Source organism: Leptosomus discolor, chromosome 1 (genome assembly GCF_034619465.1).
Source record: "Leptosomus discolor isolate bLepDis1 chromosome 1, bLepDis1.hap2, whole genome shotgun sequence".
In the NCBI taxonomy this organism is placed as follows: domain Eukaryota; kingdom Metazoa; phylum Chordata; class Aves; order Leptosomiformes; family Leptosomidae; genus Leptosomus; species Leptosomus discolor.
Genome location: NC_141391.1, coordinates 138,649,022 through 138,673,886, shown reverse-complemented (window position 1 = coordinate 138,673,886; position 24,865 = coordinate 138,649,022). Strand labels below are relative to the sequence as shown.

The following is a 24,865-nucleotide window of genomic DNA, read 5'->3' as shown; positions in this document are numbered from 1 at the left end:
CATAGATCCTGCTGTGTTGCTAGGTCAGTGTTTTCTGTTTTGCATTTCTGGGCTTTTTCTTTCCTCTCCCCTTTGAAATCTACTTTTCAGTATGCATTCCTTTTTCCCTACAGAAAAAGAATCTTCTGTGAATCTCCTTTCTTCCCCAAGTGGCCTGGCAGCTATTTTCAAAAGCCGTCAAGGGTTCCTTTTCCAGAGGACTACATAAAAACATGAGTTATTCTGCTGTTTTTCTCTGCCTCTGCACACATGCTGTACCACACCCACCAACTCACACTGAATACCCCTTCTGCATTTTAAGCTCTCAGTAACATCAGTGTAAATACCCCTTCTGCATTGCAAGCTCTTAGTAGTATCATCACCCTTTGTAGCTCAGGACCCACTTCTTGTTTCTCCACATAGCCTAGCAGAAGCAGTGCTGGTAGCAGCTCACCCCAGAGTGGTTTTTGGCTTGTTCAAGCGTTCCCCTGTTCAGCTGTATGATCAGGAGGAAGGTGACACCGTTCGCAGCCAGTGGCAGCAGCTGGCAGTGATAGCGTTGCTCGGTTGTAGATGTTGGGTGTGCGTTGAAGCGGCTCTGCTGCTCACAAATCTGTCTTCTTTCACTCGAAACATGGAGATGGAGATTATTCTGTTACTTGTATTTCTGTAAAATTCCAGGTTGCCCAGCATTTTTACCAGTAACAGTGTTTTTGACCAAAAGGGTAAGCTCAGCTTGGAGCTAGAGGGGCATTCATTTGTGAGAGAGGAAATTTTGGCCCAAGGGCCTTTATCTCATGAACGTCAGCCAGAAGAGGTTTCATCAAAGTAAGCAGAATACCGATGTTAGCTTTCTGTTTAAACCTTGCATCTTGCCTGGGATCGTGGATAGAGAAAGGGGAAGGAGGTATTGCCTGTATTTCTTCTGATCAGCTACTTACTCTTGTGACAAGTATCTGTGTAAACCTTCTCAAGGTGATAGCTCGCTTGTGCTGCAGGGGTCTGTTGATGAGAACAGAGCGCGCTACCTTCTCACTTCAGCAAGCTGCATTTCTTGTTACTTTATTCTTAGGGTTTCTCGCCTTCTGAAATAAAATAGCCATTAGCTTTTTAATTACAAGTATACTGATGGAACCAAAGTGGATTACTGCGGGTGTTTGAGAAACAGCCAATTAACTACTTCATCTTTCTGGATTTACGTAATCTTGTGTCATTTTGCAGTAGCTGCTTACTGTTGCCATCGTTTCAATCCAATGCCACGAAAGGAGTAGTGGCATTGTTAATGGAGCTGATATTGTCTACACATGCTGGCAGATTAAAAAAGGCTGACTGACAGCTGGAGAGTGTTGATAAAGGTTCTCTGTTTTAATCCCTCTGCCATGAACTTCTCTCTTGTGGAATGAGCACAGTTGCAGTTCTATGGATGTATTAATAAGAAAATACAGGCAGAATGATGAATGGCCTCTTGTGATTGCTTGCATTTACCCTGCATGTTTCTCTGAATCATGCTTTTTGCATGAAATAAATCCTGTAAACAAAACAAATGTGCCTGTTATTAACACAGCTTTGCCTTGGTCCACCAGAAGTACTATCATGAGCTGTAACTTTAAATATCACCAGTTAACAGGGATTAAAATGATTGTTGCTGTAAAACCTCTTTTCCCCTGTCTTCATTAGTGTATAGCTGTTTTCAGACATCAGTGAGGATTTTATAAAACAATAATTTCAAGTTAATTTGAAAGGATGCTTCTAAGCATAATTTTTTCCTCATGTGCCATTTTTCTGTCATGCTTGATTTGAAGCTGCACATGGAGATATCAGTGGCAGATCAGTACTGATGCACTCTGCTTTGTTTTTTGTTGTGGGGAGCTGACCACTAGCCTTCCAAGGAGCACTGGGAGCTTTTGTGGTTACAACTTCATTATAGCAAGGAGAGGAGAGAACTCTGCTAGTAGTGTTTCTTGTGCAGTGATCAGGCTACAATAAAGAATCAATGTGGGGCCTGTGCTTGGCAGCAGTCATTTGTCCTGTGGGTAGGTGATGTTTGTAAGCCTGAATGCCTGCAAACTTGTCTTCTGCCCTCCAAAGAAAAATGGAACTTCAAGTGTTTTTCGTTAAATAGTTAATCTAGGGATTCAAGCTCTCCTTCTACCTGTACACCAGCTTTTCTTTTCCGTTCAAAGTTTTCTTATAGAGAATTGTCGCTTTAGCTCCCTCTTTTGAAGATTAAAATAGTTACCTGTGTCAGAGAGTATTTTGGATATTGCCAGGGCCACTGAGGGACTGTTTTCACAAACTCATTTTCCTTTGGCTTTGATTGGAGTAGACCTATTTAGAGTCAGTTTTTGTTTCTCACCTGGAAGGCAGAAACTTCTTAAACTGCTCCAACCTGTTCGCTCATAACCATACACTTAAATGATACAGAAGCTCATAGCTAGCATCACTAGCATCCGTTTGTTTTGGTCCAGCATTTGGATGAAGGATGAATATGTAGCACGCTTGGGTTTTTTGCTTTTTTAGCTTTAATAACTCTAATATGTTCTGTTATGCTTGTGCTGTTTTCATACACTGAAATTACAGAAATGTTTGCATGGTAAAATCTCATGGGAAGGGATTTTGACTGTGTCGCTCTAAACCAAGTTGTTCCATTCACCAAGCAGGAGTTTAGCTGGGAAGACTACATCCTGCATGCTAACGATGAGGTTGCACTGACTTTGCTTCTATGTGTGTGCAGTGTGAGCTGGAACCGTGCAAGGTTGGTGATAGTGTACATCCTGTGCACACTCCGCTCATAGTATAAAAGCCACTGCAGTGATTACATCTCTTACGCTCCTGAAAACGTGGAGAATTTTGGTAGACCACTGAAGGGGGCGTTTTCAATCAAAGATGTTCCTTCCATGTCCTTTCTCAAGCAAAACTTCAATGATGACATCAAATCACAGGCTCATAGAATGTTAGGGGTTGGAAGGGACCTCGAAAGATCATCTAGTCCAACCCCCCTGCCAGAGCAGGACCACCCAGCGTAGGTCACACAGGAAGGCGTTCAGGCAGGTTTTGAATGTCTCCAGAGAAGGAGACTCCACAGCCTCTCTGGGCAGCCTGTTCCAGTGCTCTGTCACCCTCACAGTGAAAAAGTTTTTCCTTATGTTTGCATGGAACCTCCTATGATCCAGCTTGCACCCGCTGCCCCTTGTTCTGTCATTGGCCATCACCGAGACAAGCCCAGCTCCATCCTCCTGCCACTCACCCTTTACGTATTTATAAACATTAATGAGGTCACCCCTCAGTCTCCTCCACTCAAATACATTTTAAAAGTGTTTACTAGTATGAACAGATTTTTTTAATGGACAAAAGAGACAATTATTTTGCTTGAAGACAAATCTCCAATGCAAATCAATTACCTTGATAGGAATTTGTCATGACATGATCAACAAGCTGGAAGTGGTCTTTGAAGATGCAACTAGGTAACTTGGCCATCAAAAACGTTGTCTGGCTGTCAGAAGCTGGCTAGTAATAGTGTTGGGATACACGGGTGGCAGCCTCTGCACATGGGCATGATGAACAGTGGTGTGAAGTGGTAGTGAAAAGACGGCAGATCTGTCATTGCACCCAGGACTGGAGCTCTTGAGTGGAACTTAGAGGTGCTGTTGTAGGTTCAGGAGCAATTTGTGGGAGCCATCTAGTGCTGCATCACCCTCTCTTGAAACATTTTGAAATAACTCTTTATGTGTCTATCTGTTTTCTGGCCTGTACTGAAGTGGTGGCTGCCTTCTGCTGATGTCCTAAGATTATGCATGGTTTAGCTCTGAAAACTCGATGCTTGCTGCCATAGGCTGGTTCTGGCAGTGCAACTCCTGGTGGGAGAGCCAAGAGCCACATCCCCAACATCCCTCTTAAGGAAAAAAATGCACAACCTCAAGACTTCATTCTGTGAAAGATGCCCTGGATTAATACGAAAGGCCAAGTCAATAATGTGGCAACAGCTGTTTCAGAGTCTGCAGAAAGCCAGACAGCAGATCAGCTCCTGGCAGCGCTATGAGTTAGTAAGAAAATCAGGGCTACTCCTGCTGCATTTACAGCTAACTGGTAAATAATCTGAAATTTTGCTAAGTCTGGGTATCACTTAATTGTTTTCCTTCCTGTATTTGGATCAATACAGAGAGGGACTCTGCAGATTATGTACGGCAGCGGAGACTGTAAATCTCCAGGGGTGAAGAAAAGTGCTGTGGTGCCTTTGGAAATAAGATGGATAATTCCACCCATCTGTATGTGGCCTCTGCTGGCTAATGCTAGATGGCCTCAAAAAAATGGAAGTCCTTGATCAGTCCCTCCTCCCCAAACCATGGAAACAAAAGTGTCTCTTGCTCTGGCTTGTACCTGCAGTGAAAAAAGCTAGTGTCTGGCTAGGAAGAGACAAGGACAAGTTAAATTGTTTGGTGATGTAATCTTTTTTTTTTTTTTTCTTCCCCTGCAAACGTAGGACCAAATCAAGAGCTGGTCTGAAATGTTTGAGATGCTGAACACAAAGGAGTCACTGCTGTCTGTGCCACTTCTGAATTTTATCCAGGGACCAGTTTCATGAGAAAACTGAAAGAAGACTATGTGTGTGTTAGCAGTAGTGCAGAATAAATCTGTGTTTTAGTTTAAACTGCTCACCAGAAGGTGACATTTATGTAACAGTCTTCCAGTAGGTGTGTCACGTTTTACTAGAAGCCAGTTCAAATAAAGCTCATGTAATTTATAATGGCCTATTCCACAGCACTTGCTAGGTTGAAAAGAGCCAACTAATAAAGACATATTAACTTACAGAATCACTTAGGAGGCTAATAACCCTTCCTTTGAGCATATGGGTCTGGCTTTAATAAACTTCAAGTCTGCTTTTTGTTCTTTTGAACAGGAATGATCTGATACTGAGAAAGGCTGAGCACTCAGAATTTCAGCTGAAATCGATGGCGTGCGTTCAGCAGCTTGGAAAACCAACTCCTAAATCAATTTAAATTAATTCTGTTAAAAAGTTAAACTGTTTGAGTTGAGGAGACTGGAAAAACTCAGGGGATTCTTAACTGGGCATATGGAAACTCTTAAGTCCAATTATGGGTGATAGCCACCTCAGTATCACCTCCGGGAGGCTGGCTGAAAAATAGGTTCAAGTGGTGTGTGTGTCTGTTTCTCACTAGCTCCCACCCCTCAACTGGAAATTTAAAAAATATGTTTAACCGAACCCCTGACTTTCTGCAGAAATAAAATGGGGGGGACACACATAATTTGGCAATTTGTAATAGTAATTCCCAAGTGCAAGCCACTTAATACCAAAAGTAAATGGCAGTGATGGAATTTCCACTCAACGGGTGTCTGCTTAATGGAAAAAAAATGTTTAATGGTTGACACTATGTCATGTTGTTAGACAGAAAATGTTTAAGACTAAGGGGTGGATGGGTTAGAGATCCAGGAGTCTTCACTCCCAGAACTGCTGCTTTGCAGATGGGGTTGAGATGTGTTTGTGAACCGGGATTTTTTGTTTGCTAAGTGTCAAACCTGCCCTAATAATTTCTGCCAGCGTCAGCCCATGTCCGCATGCTGGTTTCCTCCTCGCTTACACCTGCACTCACAGACACGTGTGTGTACCCACACAGGAGCAGCGGTCGGCATCCTGGGCACCTAACCAACCTTTCTGGGATACAGGGGTGTCTTGAGAGCTGGATGAAGCTCCAGGGGCAGTTGCTGGATATTCCCACATTAAAGTGTGTTTCTTCAAGGTGCCTTTATCTGAGTAGTGCTGCTTGATTTAGTCCTAAAGTTTCCTCACCCCTCTGTGTGAGCTGACACAGGCAGGACACAGGACAAACCACAAAACCATGGATGAAATACAAAGAGTAAATTTATTCTCGTTACTTTGTCCGAGGGATCCTCGGAGCAGCACCGGGGCAGAGGCACACAAGCAGGGACACAGGCACCACGCAGCTCGGTCCTTGCCAGACAATCACAGAACCTGCTGTTGGTGCCTGTGTTTCAGGGATTCACGCAGGCGTAGCTGTCCCCTGGGCTTTGATCTTTCCCACAGCAGGGCAGGAATCTCAAGCGTGTTCGATAGGGTGCCTCTATCACAGACTTACGTTATTGAAACACAGTTGTTCTACTTGTCCAACACACAAGGCTAAACAACTTGTTTATATGTGTTTTTCTACGCCTCAGCTGCAGGTCACTTGAGTGTGCTTATAATCCTCCTCACCAATCTTCCGTTATTTTCCCACACACTCATTAACTATTGTTGCATCAGGTATATCACTGAAACAATCTGTTGGCAATGAGTAGTTGTGAGGGAGTGCAGAGAGATTTGTTTATATTGATCAGGCAAATCCTGCAGCATTTTCCATTTCTTGCTTAGATAATCCATGATCTTCCTCCTGAGTCTTTGGCACCTCTGGGGCCTTGACAGACCCGGAGGTACCTGGCGCTTGGTGCTATCAAACGCATCCATCAAACGTGTCCTAAAATGATGGAAGGAGTGGAAAAGAATTCTCCTTGCTCTGGTGCCAGGTCAGCACTTGTCAGTTTCCATCCATTTAATTACAGGTTTCCAAAGTCAACCCTAAGCATGGACTAGCTGCCATTTCAACTGTCAAGCTGCCAGATATTTTCCATCTTCAGCACTGCTGTAGCATGGTGTCTTCTTCAGCTCTCACAGTGGCAGCACTGAACTGCCAGTGTCTGGGTGTCATCTGAAGGGCTGGAGTTGCCTTTCCTGAGGCACCTCTCCTGGAAGCAGGGTGTTCAGCAGGGCATGAGCCTGGTCAGCAGCCATGGCTGATGGGATAAAGGATAGAGAGGACTGGCAGGACTTGGGAAAAAGGGAAAGGAAGAAAGTAGGAGTGAGCATGTACGTACGCACCCGACGTACGGGCACATCACTGCTCCTTTTGCTTGTGCTGTGTGGTGAAGGCTGGCTTTTCAGACCGAGGGATCTGTCAGCTAGCTAGCAATAGAAGCAATGGGTTTTGTTCGATTTCTCTGGATAATTCTTTTAATGATACCGAAAGCTGCATTATATGGAAGTAGAAATCAGGAAGGTTTACTGGTATAACTGCACAAAGGGTCAGCTGCATGGGCAAATTCCTCCTAGTTGAAACACAGCTTACATTAGTGAGAATGTTTTTCTACCAGTATAGTTTTGGCTAAAAGAAGCTATACAAGCAGTCATGCTCACTCTGATACAACTGTGACTTGGCTTTTACTGATACAGAAAGATGGTGTAAGAATGCCAACCACCAGACTTCACTCATGGTCACAGGGCAGTTAGGCCTGTGATTTCGGGGCAGAACTGCCAGTTGTTTCAAACCAGGGACATTGTGTCCCTAGCTGTTGCGTCATGGCAGTCCTGGACATTTACTGGCCTGCTTGTGTAATTTTACAGGCTTCTGGGAGGTGGGGAAATGCAGTTGAGTTCACAAGAGGGAAAGTTGCATGGAAGTCTGTGTTCTTTGGGCTTTGTATGTGAAATGACATCTGGCAAACTGTGGGCCTGCAAGGTGGTGCTAGCGCCTTAAGGGTGGACTGCCTCTCTCTCCCTTCTTTTTCAGCAATGGAGCAAGTCTGAAGGCAGCAGCCCCTGTATGTGGTGGCTGCAGCAGCATTTTCCTTTGGGATCCATAGTGGTCAGAGACCTGCTCCTTATCTATGGGCTGGAAGCTTGCTGTGCACAGGCAACATCCACTGGAACATCTTTGGGGTCCAACTGTACGAGGACTCACTGCCTACAGCCTCTTTGGATACACCTTGACAGGACAGTGACTGTTCTGGACTGTCCTTTCTGTGATGCCTGGGTAATGAGGCTGCCTCATGCACTCCCATTTATGTAAACTTGAAGGAACAAGTGTCCTGGGGCCCTCTGGACTCAGACCTAGCAGGAGGTGGGTAACCATGACATTCTGTTCAGTCCCATTTCTTTAATGAAACTATTAACCAAAAGAACAACTGTTGGGTTTCAGTATCACAACCCAATGTTAAAAATAACATTGTGAAGTTGCCCTGGCCTGCTTACCCTAGATCTGGCTTTGCTGTGTTGGAATTAAGTGGCGAAGAAAAACTAAGCGTACGGTGATGTTTCAGGGAGAAACAACCTGCTCAGAACATGAACCACACAGAAAATATTGGTCTTGTCTCATTTTCAAGGTCCTCTCTCCTCCCAATTCATGGGTATTTTTGCTAATGGCTTTAATGAGAAATATTGGATCCTTATTTAATGGGGATTTCTGAATTTGTGAAATACATCATACTGGAAGTGTTCCCTCAGTCAGTAAGGGTTCTTACAACCACACTTTGTGTGTTGGAGGAGGAGAAGGAAGTTTTCTACCATACATGCAGTAATATTTCTCAACAAAGGAGTTTCCCCACCCACGTGGCCAGCGTGAGAGTCTCTTTGGAGGCTGTCAGCTTGAGACTCCACAACACGTGGGCTTCTGCTCCCTGCTGACAGGAAAGGGAGATACTCAAGCGTGTTTAATACACCTTGTAGTACTCGCTACTCTTGTTCAACTAACTTTCATTACTGCAGCACTTTCAGACCCCAAGCATGAGCAGGAACCCAGCTGTGCAACATTTGCTCTGAAAACAGAAGAAAAAGATGATCCTTCTCTGGGAAGGTTGTGGCTGAGGATGTTTCTTTCAACCACACAGCAGGGCACTTGAGATTTTGAAATGGGAGTATGTGGAGGGATAGCTGACGTGCACACTATCTTCTATTGCCTAGTTTAATGCCTGGGATCAAAGTGTCCACCACACTTTTAGCATGACTTAAGTGTGAAATACGAACTGGTAGTCTGGACTTGAGGATGCTTGGCCATGCTCTGGCTGCTACATTAGGGTACTCCAAGGAGAGCCTGGTCTGGAGCTGGTTCTGTGCAAGAAATGACTTAGTAGGATGAGACTCTTCAGTATGGAAAAGAAATAACAGAGAATACATGATAGAGGTTTACAAACCCAAGACTGGCACAAAGACAGTGGGTGAGGATCAACTATTCACCAGATACTGATTTTGTCAGAGCTACTTGAGAAGCAAATAGAGAATAGGAAGAAAGTGCTTGAGATCCTCAACTGAAAAGAGGTCAAGTCCTTGATTCTCAGGCAAAACTCTCCTGAAATCCACTTAGATGGGGCCTGAGCAAGCAGGATGGTGCTGCTTGTCCCATCTCAGGACGTTACGACTAGGCCCATTATGGACCTGCTCCAGATTTACTGAAAGTCACTACTTTTTGGCAGCTACACTGTGAAAGCTGTTAGTTCTTAGGAGTGACTGTCAGAGGCTGGAACGAGGTATCGGGAGAACTCTCTGTAGCTTCCCTGTTTCCTATGATCTGCCCTCAAGCACATGCTGATGGCAATGGTCAATGATAGGATACTGGGATGGACATAATTCTGATCTAAACCCTGCGGGACACTCTGGTTGATGTTGTAAGAAGACAAAATGGAAACCTTACCGGCCAACGGGTGCAGCAGCCTGAACTGGACCTTCCACAGCTCCAGCTCATGGGAGCATATTGATCCAGCAGAGTGAGAATAATTCACTACCAGGTGATAGTCCTGAACTAATTTTGTGGATAAATAGTTATCTGGGTTTCCTGAGAGCACACTGCTATACTTCTGTGAGGATTAAGAAAATAAATAAATATTTCACATACAAACTCAGTGCAGCTCTTATCAATGAGGGTGCTGAGTGAAAAAAAAAAACAAACAAAACAATGTTTCAGGATGGAGAGGTGGCTTTGAGTGGATTTATGCCTTATACACCCTCCAGGGGCAGTGGGCACTTTAGCACCGATGTCAGTGGGCTCCGAGTTAGGCCAGCATCGCCCACGTATGGACATCTTACGCGCAGGCAGTGAACAAGAGGGAAAACCCCAGTGCGACGATATTCACAGAGCCATAAGGAAAGGAAGTTGAGATAGCTTTGGGTGGAGGTATAACTTATACACCGTGGCCAGTGGACAGGGATTAAAAACAGCAGTGTTTTGTCTTTGCCTTTTCCCCCTCCATAGAGAGGGTGTGCGAGCTTTTGTGTTTTGTGGGAAGGTTATGCCCGTGATTCAGGGCGAGCGTTTCCAAAAAGCAGAGTATAACTGAAATGAAAGAGACTGGACACATCAAAATCAAGGCATTTAATAAAATAAAACATCTTATCTTCATACCTAAAAGTTTTTTTAAAAATATTGAAAATTACATTGTTTTAAAAGGGTGGGGATCTCCTTTTTCTGGGATTACATAAGAATTTTTCACAGAAACGAATCCATCTAGACAAATGTATTTGGAGGATTGGACTGAATAGGCCAGGCAAGCTTTTTTTCCTTTTCTTCTCTATTGAAAGCATCATAAATGGAGTCTTTTGTGACAGCTTTGGCCGGAGCTGGGTTATCTATGATGCCAACGTGATTTTTTTTGGCTATCCTGGAACTGGTGGTGATGGTATATGCGTTGCTTCTGTAGCATTTCATAGCTGACATGCAACAGGTTTCTTTCATCCCTCTTCTGAAGTTTGCATTATAGACGGAGTAAAGGACTGGCTTTGAGGCTGAAGCACTGAAAGAGACGCAGGTGACGGCCAGGAAAAGCAAGGCGCTCCTTCTGTAGTCTGTTGCAAGTGGGTGCCACAGCTGTGCCACGTAAAAAGGGAGCCAGGACAGAAGAAAGAGGGTGTTTAAGAGTAAGAACATCTTGATGGTTTTCACTTTTGTTCTTGGGACGATATTTGTCGTCCTCCTGACAGTCCTGCCGTTGGTGCCTATTCTCCAAATGTACTTGATGACTTTGTGGTAGAAGAGGAGAATGAGGATGGATGGGATCAGGAAGAGAAGCAAGAGGTGGATGATACCGTAGATGGCCCCTTCCCAAGAAGAAGTGGGGAGAAAAAAGCTGCAGTGGTCGTCGCCATTGGAGCTGTAGAAGAAGAAAGCCGGGGATGTGAAGAGAGCATCAAACAGCCAAGAGGCCAGAATCATTTTCTTGGCTTTCTCCCTGGACACTTTAAAGCTCAGGGGGTAGACGATAGTGTAGAATCGGTCCAGGCATATGGAGAGGAGCACGTATATCTGGACTCCCGGGGTGAGGTGCTGTATGTACCTTACCAGCTTGCACATGATGCTGCCCAGCAGCCACCTGCCGTAGGCAAACTGGAGCAGCACGAAGGGCACGCTTGCCACACTGATGAGAAGGTCTGCGCAAGCCATGGAGACAACAAAATAGTTGGTGGTGGATTGTGTCCTCCTGCTCCTGTGGATCACTAGGCACACGAGGGAGTTTCCACAGAGGGAAAGCAGCCACAGCGCTCCCAAAACCATGCTGGCTGCTGCAATTTCCCCCGACCTCAGTTCGTATGACAAGATGGTGTGGTTCGTGCTTGAGCTGGGTCCTACGGGTGACTCGGTTGTCTGGTAGCCAGCAGGAGGGACGGAGGTCTCAGGGTAGCTCTTGTTGTGCAGCAGGAGCAGAAAGGTAGGGAGGAGAAAAGGAGCGCTGCTGTTACCCATGCTGTGGGGAAACATGGCCACGTCTTTTCCTCTGGCTGCATAGAGAGAGAAGAGAAAAGGTTCTACTTAACAAGGAGGTGTGAAAAACCTACTGTATCCCAAGCCAGCTATGCTGATGGAGCAGAGGTGCTACTTCAAGTAGCAGATTGGAGAGAAGGGGTGAGAACTATCCAGTGAGACTCTCCGAGTGGTACAGCAGAGGCCATTAAGTTTCTCACAGATGAATGGCCTGAGTGTTTTAGGGCAGGCATTTCTGTCCCCTGAAAGAGAAAAGTCCCTCTCAGAGCTAGAGCCTGAGGTGCAGTTCACCATCGCTGGTGACCCACAAATGCAGTGAGCACAGTGTACTTCCCAGGGTCTGTGGAAGTGGCAAGGAACGGGACCAGGAGTGGCCCTGCTCCCACAGCATGACACAAGCCCCTCAAGGAGACAAGGAAAAGAGATGTTTTTTCTAGCGAGAGGTGGGTGCAACGGGGAGTAATGTTTTCTGCTATCATGCCATCTTCATGGCCAAGGCTGTCGGCAGCCAAAACCTGCTCCCATGCAATCCTTGGTGACCTTGGTGCTAATATCCCTACTATCCCTGAACCTTTGTGTTTCTGGAGGCAATTTTGGAAGGTAAGTGAGGTCTGGATTTGAAGGCAAAGCAAAGACCAGCACAGTGGAAGGACTGGTCCCAAGCTGGGTGGACGCTCCTCACTGGCAGCCCTTCCACAGTAAGGAAATTTTCCTCAAGAGCTGGGCACTGTCTAGCTTAAAGCGTCTATCCTGCACATCAACGCTGTCCCCTTACATCCTTACCTTGTTAGTTTTTTGCCTCATCAAGAGTACCCCTAATGCTAACACAATCAATTATCCGTCTGCTTTTTGGACAGTGTTTTTCACCTGTATGGTTGCTAGTGTGACATCTAGTTCTCATCTTGCAGTAACATACGTCTTCTGAGGTAAAACTGCAGCTGTTTCTTTGAGATGGACATGGTACACATTACGGTATGTGATAGCTATGACCTCTTGTTTTAAGGAGGATTGAGATAAGAATCGATATATTGCTAGACAGAGTTTACAGTGTTCGATTTAGCTAAGTGGTTGGGTTGCTCCTAGGCTGTCACAGGGATAAAATACAAAAATACTTAGTATTAGTGGCTATGTGTATACAAACACTTTGCTGGGGCCTGATGTTCCATAAAGTGTCCTTTCAATCATGGTACTGACATGCAAAGCCTCTGTCAAGTGTTTAGACTAAGGGTCCACTAAGGAATGACAGACACTGTCTATTAACCCTTCTCGCCTCTCAGAAGTGAAGGGAGAGAACAAGGGAGAAAGACTTTACAGTTTGGAAAAGAAAACTAAAACAGCTTTAATGAAACAATAACAATAAAATAAAGGGTAATAATAAGAATAAGAAAATAATGAAATATATACAAATATATACAAAACCAATACTGAACCAATACCGAACACAACTCCCCCCACCCTGATGACGATACGTCACCACTGACGCTGCAGGGCTGGCACTGGGGCAGTCCCAGGCTGGACTCGGCAGCAGACAGGGACCGGATGCAGGAGGTGGACTCAGGCACTGGATTCAGGGATGCACGGATTGGGATCAACGACAGAAGAACAGACAGAGTCCTTCTCAGATGTCGGCCATCGAAGAAGAGAGATTGACCCTTGTGATCCCTCAGCTTTATACTAAATATGACGTATATGGGATGGAATACTCTGTTGGTCAGGTTTGGGTCACCTGTCCTGTTCGCTTCTCCCTGCAGGTGCGACCTTTTAGGTGCTTGTGACCCTTTTCACTTACGGCACCCCAACATGGAGTACAAGATCTAGCAGTGATCTTGGTTGCTATAAGAACAAGTATAGGCAAGGACCTTTCTGCATACCACTCCTTGGTACTGACTATATACATCAAGTGTTATCACTGCTAGAAGCAGTCACTGTCTGGAAAAACATGCTGCTGTTTTTCAGAAAGTGCAGTTACTTAGAAGAGACTTAACTGAAAAGTAAAAGCACTAAAACAGAATTAGTTCTGGTTTAGCCCAAAGCAGGACGACCTCTTACTCATTAGGAACAGAAAATCTGTTTCTGTGGCTATATATTTTGAATGCTGAACTCTAGAATCTTGATACTGTGCAAGATAAATCAGGATTCAATTAATAATTAGAATATCGAAAAGTTCATTCCAGAAGCCCAATGAACAAGGTCAAAAAGCCATCATCCTCCTCAGCTTTCCAAATGATCCAAATTCCAAGCTTTGCTTTCTGAGGGTTTTTTTTTCAGGGTTTTGCTGATGCTTTTTGCTCTACCTACTCCAGCTCTTCATCTATCACAGGTTACTTTTCTCCTCTCTGCCTACTCAGAGAGGAGCCTGAAAGTGCAAAGCCACTGCATGAATTTGGGATCTTGCTCCTTGCAGTGTTTTGCATGTCATTTTCAAGAACACAATGCAAAAAATAGCCAGCCGTGGAAGAGGAAAAGATGTATTAATTGCTTTATGTGGTTAGGGAAGATTTTTTTTCCTTGAGCTTATTAGACCCTTGTATTCACTAGCTGCGCTTAATGCAACATTGCGTGTTTCATGTGGACAGGCTTGATGTACAATCAGAGGCACTGCACAAGCATGAATTTAGCATACTTGAAAATGTGGAGTGTGTTTGAGAGCAGCACAGCAGAACTGCACGGACACAGCAGTTCGCCTAGCCACAGCTGGGCTGCTGCAGGAAGCCCCTGTGCCTCTCCTCCACACCTTGCACCCTGGGGCCCAACCGCTGACTCTGCATCGTTAGAAAGTGGGTCAATGCGTGAGTCACCAACGCTGCTCTCAAAGCAGCCTGCTGTATTTAGCAGCTTTTGTATGTAGGTAGTGTCTGGGAGCTGAACACATGGGTCAGGTTAAGTTGGACTCGTAGCTGAAGCAGTTTGAGGCTACTGACAATGGGATTTGTTTCAATGGGGCATGTTAAACACGGAATTTTGCATGGTAGCCTCCTGACAAAATAACACTCGGGGATATCGATAGTGAGACCCAGAAGTGGGTGTTGCGGTTGAGTTGCCAGCTGCCTGCAAGGGGCACCATCTGCAATCATACTTTGTCCTGTCTTCTGATGGAGGCTGTGGGTGCTGCCCAGCCTGGCCTTTTGCTTTTCCGTCATCCTTATCTACCTTCCCTCATCGTTTTCTTAGTAGCTTTGCTTGGCAGATGATTCCTGGTTTCTCAAACAGCTCCTGCTTGCCTTTCCCTACCCTCTGGATCTGCTCCTCTGGAGATACCCTACTGTCATCAGCTGCCTGCAGAGTATTTGGGCTGCTGTCTCTGGCAGAGTGGCAGGATGCGTTGACAGTACAACCTGCTAAATTACACGTTAGAATTATCTGTAATAGAACAATACATGTGGAGCCTATTAACCAGGTAGAAAAGAACATTATGGGCTAATTTTCTTTCTTAATTTCCCCTCTTGTCTTGCAGAAGTATGTGCCATTCAAAAATAGACAGCTGCACAAATTAAGCTTCATAGAATAATAACTAGATGAAATTTCTTGACCAATATTGAAGAGCAGTGGAAGTCAGGTACAAGAACGAAATGACCTTCCTAAGCTGTTAGAATATGCAGACTCGCTAATGCTGTTCTCATGACATTTCTCCCAGTGAGCCAAATCTGCTGTCCGTGTCTGTTCAGACCTGAGACACTTATGCAGGTGGATAAACCCCAAAATAGTTACAGAGTTGTAGCACTGAAATAGTACTTTTTTAATATTGTCTTTTGCCTAAAAGTCAGCCCAACCACTGTTTACTGGACAACTCAGGTTATCAGAAGACAGGAATTCAGCAGCCCTTTCAGGGTATAGTGTATAACACCCTCAGAGGCATGTGTGGAGAGCTAACTAGTGGGTGCCTATAGAGGAAGGAGAATGGCAAGAGATGTATGCAGCAGTCTTGTGTTGGAGCTTTCTAACGGAGGGAGCAGTACCTGAATGGGAGAAGCCTTCCTGTGTGCCACCTTTCACCGGAGAGCGTATGCTTATGTTGAGAGCTGGAGTATACGGTTATGTCTCTGGTGGTGGTGGTGGTTTCCTCACTGTGAGTAAACAGAAGAGACACAAAACACAGGTGTGAGTAATACTGTATTTTGCAATTCTTTCTTCCTTGGGAAAAAATCATGCAGCACACTGCCTACAAGGTCCGGGTGAAAATATAAATGCAATAATAGGGACTTTAACTACCCTGAGCATAGGATTGCTCTGGTTGAACAGCAATTACTTGTTTTATTTTTTTTTAAAGTAAGTGCTATCTGATTAACCAATACGCTCTGAGATTCCTAGTAAATTTTCCTTCTAATGGACCAGAAGCTGACTTCCTTTTATATTAAATGATCTCTATTTAACCCTATTATTCCTAGGTGGCACTGAGATCAGAATCATGCCTTGATTTAGCACTAAGAACTTTAGTGGCCCAGCGTATCTTTTTCTTCTGTGGGCAAGTCTTTTTTTTTTTATAGTGGGGATTTAAACTTCTACATTTTAAATGCTCCCAATGGCAACACAAGCACAAAAATCTCAGTGTATGTACCGCTTTATATGGGTCTAGGATGCAAATAAGTAGAGATTCTGTATCTTGCTACATTATGTATCTCCAATTCCCCTGTCCCCATTTGCTGCATTGTTTACTGAAATACGGTTTAAGTGTTAGTGAACTGTTCAACTTGCAGATGTCAGATCTATAAGAAAACAGTGATGAGCTCTTTAGTCTCCCTGTGCCTTGCAGGTCAATAAGCAGTTATTAGAAACAGAAAAAGTAAAAATTATGTATAGCAAATGTGTGTAATTACATTTTTCTTTAACAAACATGCTTTTGTTTGATTTTCACTTTAAACTTATAAAACACTGAGCTGAGTGAAAGGATACTTTCTAGTAATTGTGAGTCAGCATGGACGCAGCAGTGCCAACACCCTCACTTTTTCTTCTGAACATTTTAGAGTGGGAATTCTTTCAAAACTGGTATAAGAACTTCTTGTTTAAACTATATCTGTTTAAAACCATAAATCTTGTGCATTTGCTTAGGGGGAAAAAAAAAAAAAAAAAAGAGGATGTGAAATGGCTCATAATCATCAAAGAGGGATTTCCTGGTGCCACAGTTTCTGTTTTATAGACCTTAATTTGCCGTTTGAAGGCTCAAACGCTGCATTTTCAGTGGTATCCCTTTGGGTTGATAGCAAAGTAAACATTCTTGCTAACTCTGCAAAACAGATCTGTTACTTAGAGGTGAAGTATTTGAACCACAAGAACTTCATTAAATCGCTACCACTTCTACTTTGCTGCTGCATAAAGCCCATATGGCATAGTTACTATGTGTTTGCATATTTAATGTTGTGGCTAGAAACGTAGTGTCCATTGCAATTTGGAAGAGTAAAACCTATTAAGATTTGCAAAAGAATGCAATAAATGGCTTTTAAAATGTTTAATCAATTGACTAAACATTTTTTTTTCCCAACCGCTGTTTTTTAGGATTAAAAAGGTAGCTAAAGAAACAGATCATTGTACATTGCTTAACCTGGTGCCAGCAGAGGGGCTTTTTCATTCAACATATTTTACCTCTCTGAATCATAACTGCAAAATAGTAGGCAAACTTTGGCCCAGCAAATTATTTCAAAAGCGTTAAGCTGGTCATTTACTCTACAGACTTTCCTCTTTGAAGAACATCTTGGGAATAGCTGCCAGGCTGGAAGAGGAATGCTTCCACTAAATGAGTTTAATCAATGTTAGAAGTAGGAGTAAATGGAATTAGAATGGGGCGGTCTCTTGTCTGGGTGTAGAAGGTGACATTCATCCCTGCCTAAATTCAGGTTAATTACCCTGTCCATGCATCATCTCAATGTAATAATCCTTTTACAGAAGAGCATAGAATCTTTAACCTCTCTCTGTTTCTTCCTATGTGGAGATGTCTGTGTACATATTGAGGCCATTTAGTACTTCCACTTCCAGTGGAGGAATGCGGATACACATGCTTTTGTAAGCACATGGATTCCCTGCCAGTTCTTTTCTCTAGTCTAGTGCTCATAAAAATGCTCAGCTATTCACCCTGTTCCTCTTAGGAAGGCTTTTCTATTCTCCAGGCAGCTCTTCTGAGCAAAGCCTGAAAATCTCTTGAGGTGAAGTGTGTTCTTCCTCACTTGCTGCATGCCAGTGCGTGGTGATAGAAAACATCTGCCCCTCTTTTATCAGGAGAATAAAATGTTCTGAATGCAACGAAACTCTGAGATCCATACCCATGTCTCACATGCTGCTGCCTGCTTCCTGGCTCTGCCCAGCTGGTGGAGATTCCTGTTCTGCAGTGTGGGTAGCTAAAGATGACATGACTAGAAGTGTGAATAGGCTGTTTCATGGATAAAGCTTTCAGTGCCGGTGTGGTCTCAGCTCAATTTATGGTAAAAGCTTCTGAACTGAACTGATAAGGTAAGTTGATATACGTTATTGCATCTTCTATCAGCATCTGAAAGCCTAGCCTGTATTCCAGGGTGAGGGCATGACAGCAGAAAATATGGATGGAATCAAATAAAGGAAGGAAATATTCTTAATTTCCACCACATCTAGAGAATATACATTATACTCACCTACTTCATAAGCATGAATCTAAACAAGATTTTTCTACTGTATGCTTGAGGAAAGTAAGGGCAACTAGACAGTCACTTTGCCATCAACCTTCATTGACTCTTCATGTTCTTTCCTGACTGTTTTAACAAGATATCAAAGCTGAGAACAAGGATATAATACTGCAACACTTACTGGGATTGGGGCCAATTTCTATTTCTTGTTCTGTCGTCTTGCCTGAGGAAGAATCCTTTTTCAGATTTATCCTTTTAACTGAGATTAGTAAGTGGTGAGCCATGCAGTAACTAACTAGACCAAAACCAGGGTCCATCTATTGCTTCTGGGTCTATCAGCTCACATCTGGAATAACTACTCTGACTGCAGACCTGTAGCTCTGTGTTTGAGGCCTGGCCCAGGGCAGATCCATGGGGCATGATTTTGACAAACATTCAGGGTTCAAAACCTTATATAAGTCACAAGTCACTGCATATTGGCTGAGTCTTCTTAAGAAGATGGTGCCATCTCTTGAAGCTCAAGTGGTGTTAAAAGATCTGGGAGCAATGTTTTTTTTCCTGCATCTGAAGTCAATGAATTTTTCTCATGTATTCACTGCGGGTTAAGACTGACATGCAGGCAGTCACTGTAGGTCTATTAACCTGAGGTGAGTTGCTAAGAGCCAGTAATTCATTCATGCACTTAAGCTGTAAGAGTGTGTTTATTCTCTGTTGGTGGTGGGAAGGAGCCCTTAGAGCAACTGCTGATTCCACTAATATCCAGCATCATGCTCTGGTTTGGATTTGTGCTCACCACTAGCCAGATAGATGCCCTCACCTCCTCAGCATCTGCAGAGTGAGGGAACAGGTGTAACTCTTCAACCAGGGCTATACTGAAGCACTCGTGGAATTTGCAACCCTCAGATCTGTAGAAAGAATGACCTTTCTGGAGATAGAGGCAAGGTCATTTGCAGTGAGAAGTTAATCCTCCAGAACCTGTAGGGTAGGGTCATCAGTAAGGCCCAGGGAGGGCCTTCCTTCCACTGACCTGGGCTTTGCCGAATGAATTGTTGGGTTTGCCATGACCTTTGGACTCCCTGTTTCTTCTATCTGTCTCCTCTGCTCTTGCCCACAGCCTCGTCTGGCTGATTGTAGGAGATACACACAGCACAGTGCTCTGGCTACTACCTCATAAGCATAACGTGTGCAACACACAGTTTACAACCAGGTACACAGTGGTTATGAGTCTCCTGTTATACAGGTAACTCTTCCCCTAAGGAAAGTCCCACAGAGTTTTATGTGTCTCAGAGCTTTATTCTGTCCTCTTACTGCTGTGACTAGTAGGCAAAACTCTAGATTAGCACTGTTCTAAAAGTGAACTGCCCACAACACAGCATGATCTTCTGCTTGACGTGAGGAACACAGTGCTTACCAGGGTTGGTTTGCCATGGTGGGTGTTGACAGATAAGCTGTGGTGAATCTCATGCTTGGCTGATTTCTCTGCCCATCTCTTGGAAATTCTCACCCTCTCCTCTCTTCTCCCCCGCAGGGAAAATGTGCCAGCAGCTTCAGTGAGGACTCCAGCAGCTTAGCTCACCCTCTCGCTAGCAGCAAGCACAAGTTCTCCTCCTAGGAGAACATTAGGGTTTTTTTTGTTGATTCTATATGGAAAGGTCATATAGAAATAAATTCTTGATATTAAATCTTATGAAAGCTTCTTTCTCAGCACAGAAGAAGTTAATATGGTAACAGGATTTTTGCACTGGTACAAACATTTGTGCTGGGATGTGAGAATGCCTGTCATATGGCTCTTGACCCTTCTCAGTAACATGGATCTAGTGCTCACATGACACAGTTCAACCATGCCAGATATAGTTGCAGAGTGGGGTGGCACTGGCTGCTATTAACCATGCCAGGACAGAGTTGCTAGACATCTTAAGATGCTTCCAGGAGGACTCATCTGTTAGGAATAAGAGGAGGAGACCTGAATGAGCAGTAGGAAAACATTCTCATGTGCCTCCATCAAGAGGATATGGCCAATAGTGAGAGCATTTCATAGTCTTCCTATACTAACTTTGCTGAAGAAGCTGGGAGAGCTGAAGGCCATGCAAAGCCCATAGTTAGGTTGGAAATGCCTTATGCAGAGATGATTGTTGGAAGGGATGTCTCAGCTGAGCTAGGCTTAGGGAGGACAAAAGCAGGCTAGGAAAAGCCACTGAGGTAAGATGCTGGCCTGCTGATAACCCTTGAACTGGAGATGTCTTCTTGGGCAGAGTGCCAGTTGCAAGAACTGTGTTGGCTCCCTGTCAGAGGAAAAGTCTAGGGAATGGTGGAAGATGCTGGAATGGAGAAATCCCAAACGCACAAGCACTACATCATGTTTTGATGCTGGGAGAACTGTGTTTGTGGTAGGGAGGGGGAGCAGACTCTAATGAGGAATTTACGGGGTTATTCTGTATTGCCTGATTGAAGTTGCTCTCTGTATTGTTAAACACCCATGGAAGGATGCCTGGTGGGCTGCAAAGGAAAATGCAGATGGAGATCATATGGTGTGACCCAGATGGGGGAATTGCATTGCACAGCTTGGCAAATAGAGGCTTCACAGAACTGCGGGGGAGTAAGAGTCTGTAAGCTCTTATTTTAAGCTAAGGCGCAGAGCTCCCCAAACATGTCTAAGGTATAGAAATTCCTCCCCTTACTGACTCATCTGAGACCAGGATATTTAAAATGAACTCATGAATCAAGCTTCCAAAAATCCTTATTTAGACACCTAAATAAAAATTGGCTTTTAAAGATGCCTCTGGTTTGGCACCCAATTTTTCTGCAAACCAAGCTGATTAACAGTGGCTTTAACAGTCTTCAAGAACCACATTTGAAAATCTTTGCCAGAAAGAATTGGCTATGAATCCTACCTCATATACACGAATGGCCTTTTGAAAGCAGAAGGCAGTTTTACTTCTCCATTACTCTGTGGAGCCAACATACTGTTTGACATGCTGGAAGCCAGCTGGATAAATGAAAAATATTGCTATGCATTCTTAGAGAGTATGTGCCTGAATTAGCAAAAACTCAATAGCCCTTCTTGCCTCTGCTGGCTACAGATAAGCAAAGATTACTATGCCTGTGGTGTTTCCCTAAGTAGCTGCATCCAGGCACCCACACAGAAAAAGGGAGACAACACTTTCAGAAACGATGATTTCAAATTCATGACTGAAAAAGCAGCTGTTTTAGTGCAATAACACAAGGAAGGAAGAAGCAGTTTGAATGTATGTAGAGACAGAAAAAAACAGATGGGCAGATTGGTCTGCTTCATCTTGGTAAAAGTAATTTTCTGCTTTCATCAAATTGATCACATCAGGGGATTGTTTTAAGACAAATAAGTGGCATAATTTAAAAATAAAGAATATAGATACACAGAATGTAGATTTGTGCAGAAAATATAGATAGCTATTCTGCAGTAATTCTACACACTTCTCTGCTTTCAGCAGAATCAGCTTAAAATTCAAGCCCTGCAGAGCATTTGCTCCCGAGGAATGAGTCCTCTTTGCCAACACCCAAGGATTTTAAATGCACAGTAGTAAATACACATAAGGCAAATTACTGAAAAAGATCACCTTGCTTCTCTCTGCAAAGAGAATTATCCCTTTAGCCACGGCACTGTTCAGCACAGCACCTATCCATCCACATACCTGCTCCAAAGCATAATCCTAGAGGCACTGGTGTCGTCTTCTCTCTGTTTGTTATCCCAAGTGAAGGCACCCCTGGCAAGGTGCCAATCATCCTGAAAACCACGGAATGTATTCACATCTGCAGCCGCCTCTGACCCGGATATTTGTAAATCTGGTTCAGGGGGAGGGATGGGGTATCCTGCCCCTCTTCTTTAACGGAGGAAAAAATGACGTTTCGCAGGGCTGGCTGCTGCCACCAGTTTCTTTCTGTGTCATGTGGGATCCGGATCATGTGGCCGTCCCTCCCCAGGACACAGCGGCCCCGGGCCTTCCTCCTCCCCCCCCCCCCCCGCCCCGAGTCTCCCTCCTCCCCCCTCCCTGCGGGACGCCCGTCCCTCCACCTCCCCGTCGGGGCCCGCCAGCACCTCGGACAGCGGCGCCCTCCCGCCCGCGCCCCGGAGCCCCGACGGGGCGGGCACCGGGCTGCGGCCCCCCGCCCCCCCCCCCCCCCCCCCCGCCTCGCCCCGCCGCCCACCGGCCCGGCCCGGCCCACCGCAAGCCCCCAGGGGAGTGGGGAGAGCAGCCCCGGGGGCAGTGTCGCCCCCCGGCCCGCCGCGGTGTTTGGCTACCGGCGCTGACGTCTCGGTTGCTATGGTGAGGCGCGGCGGCTGAAGAGGATGCTTTTCTTCCCCTATGGTCGCCATGGGACCCTGCCAATGGAAAGAAACGAAGGGAATGAATAAGCAGGAGGAGGTGGACAGAATATTTAATTAGCTTCCTCTGGGAATTCGTGCTCTTTTTTTTTTTGTTTTTTTTTTTTTAATTCCCATGTCGATACTGACACTTGTTAAGAAAAAAAGAGAAATACGGCTGTCTGGTCCCCCCATTCGGCATTGGACACATTTATTTATTTGCTTATTTTATGGGGAATGGCACTGACACCATTTCCTTCTGTTCTCTGCCACATACACTCTATTAAGAAAGGCACCCCAAATCTCGGTGAGCAGTCTTTCACAAACGTTTGTCCCATGGAAGTACAAATGCTCTGTAAATTATATTGCAGTGTAGGTTAGAGGTATCAGTGTACCATTTTAGTCCTGGCAAACTTTTTGCCTGTGAACTAACCAAGAAAATTTTTTGGTGCCTGGATTTCTGCTGGTTTAGGATTTCTCATTAGGTGCATAGATAGGCTGAGCCAACAAAGGCTGACTCAAAGGCTGGCTATTTTTCTTTGAGGGTCAAATGGTGACCCTCAATTTTCAGTGGAGAATCCCAAGTATATTATTATAATTTTTTCCCTAGATATCTTTAGGGCAATGGAGGAAAAGTAAGTTGCTTTCAAGGAAGAACATTGAAATAAACAGTGTTTTTTTCAGAGTAATTACTGCAGCATAGTTTCATTTCCTATGTTTTATATTTTTAAGCTACATTACATGCAGTGGAGCAGGTATCCTGGGAATCCAGTCAGAAATATGGAATAGCTTCTGTACAAAGAATGGTTTGAACAGACTAGGACTGTTTTGCCTGGTTAGAAATGGGTAAGGTGTGGGCAGATTTGATAGAGTGAATGACATGGAAAGTGTGAACAAGGATTGTCTGTTCTTATTTCAACCAAAGAACTTGGAAAGGGGCATCAGATGAAGGAGCCTGGTTCAGAACACACAGAAGGGGGAGTTTCCTCGAAGTGGGGGTGTAGCTCTATGGGGCTCCTTGCCAAAGGATGTTGTGGGTGCAGAATTTCATGTGAATTTGAGGGGAGATTGAACAAATATTTGGAAAAGTGCTGAACAGATCTAAAGTGTCCTAAATCAATAAGCCACATCACTTTCAGAAAATCTGAGCTCTGAACAGTTAGAGGTTGGGAGAACTCTTGGAGAAAGTATTGTGTTGAGGTTCAGTGAAAGGTATCTTTAAACAAAGACAATAACTTTATCAAGTTTGGGGTGAGAGTGTGATTTTCCAACTACATTTGCAATACATCCTTGTCCAGGTAGAGGGTGGCAATGGTAATGGCAACTTGACCATACACCAGCTTCATTTGCATGTATTTCACACTGTGTATTTAAAACTTTGCTGATTTCTCCCAGCAAGTTTCTTTTTTTACTGTTTTCTTCCCTGTGATTATCCATATCAGAGAAATATAATCTTACTTTTCACTTCTTTCAAGCTCGAAGGAGGGTGAAGGAAGGTTGCCTGACACCTGTGTTGGGGGAGTGTTGCACAGGGACATGGACAACGCTGGACTAACTCACGTGATTGTTCATCTAGTTTAGGGATGCAGCCTTTGGCAGTAGTAAATGTACAATGCTTTGGAAGAAGGCATCGACACCTGACAGTTGTTTTGGGGGTTCACTTTTTCCTGCTACATAGACATAAGGATCAAGGCTTGAAATATGTAGCAATACTAGTTTCTCATGAGTTTAACTCACATTATCTACTCTAGTCACTGCTGAATTAATTAAGCCTTTATAAAATCCAGGTACATTATTTTGGTATTGGTAAACTGGAATAGGGGTGAGGATGTACATCTCATCCAGCATATTCAGAGAGCCTGAAACATCATTTGTTCTTATTTGGAGACTTGTTTCTCTGACAAGACCTAAGCATTTTCTCAAATCTGTCCTGAAATACACAGGTTGTCCCAAATCCAACGTCAGTTGTTGCCAGAGTCACAGTTGATGTTGATATTTTGGAACTGCTTTTTTAGGGCAAAGTAATTTTTGCTCAGCGTTGATCTATTTGAAATTGTGCATTTGTTTGACCAAAGCTGGAAGTAAATCTCAGGTTTGTTTTTTGACACCTGTCACATTCCCGGTATTAAAGCAGCTTTTATTCCTGTCAATGAATCCAGTGACAAACCCAGACAGAGACATCAGGTCCCTCAACTGACACCCGACCGGGGACAAAAGGGCGTTCTGTGCACTCAGAGCTAGAAAGTTTGCTTTGGGGCGGGGGGCACAGAAAAATAAATTACACAAAGAGACATGAGGTAATAGGTGCAAATCAAAATATACGGCACATTGTGCCTTCTGTGCATTTGGACCATTAAGCCCAAGCTACTCCGCATGGTGCATACGGAGTCTGTGTTTGTAGGGTCAGGCGGTGGGAAAGCAGTTGT

At 44.3% G+C, this 24,865-nt stretch overlaps 1 protein-coding gene across 1 annotated transcript; it reads right to left on the bottom strand.

The window, feature by feature from the left end:
* Positions 1-10,262: 10,262 nt before the first annotated feature.
* GPR19 (G protein-coupled receptor 19) lies at positions 10,263-11,510 on the bottom strand. The gene has a single exon (XM_009951846.2). The coding sequence runs from the start codon at positions 11,508-11,510 to the stop codon at positions 10,263-10,265; it is 1,248 nt and encodes a 415-aa protein (XP_009950148.2).
* Positions 11,511-24,865: the final 13,355 nt, after the last annotated feature.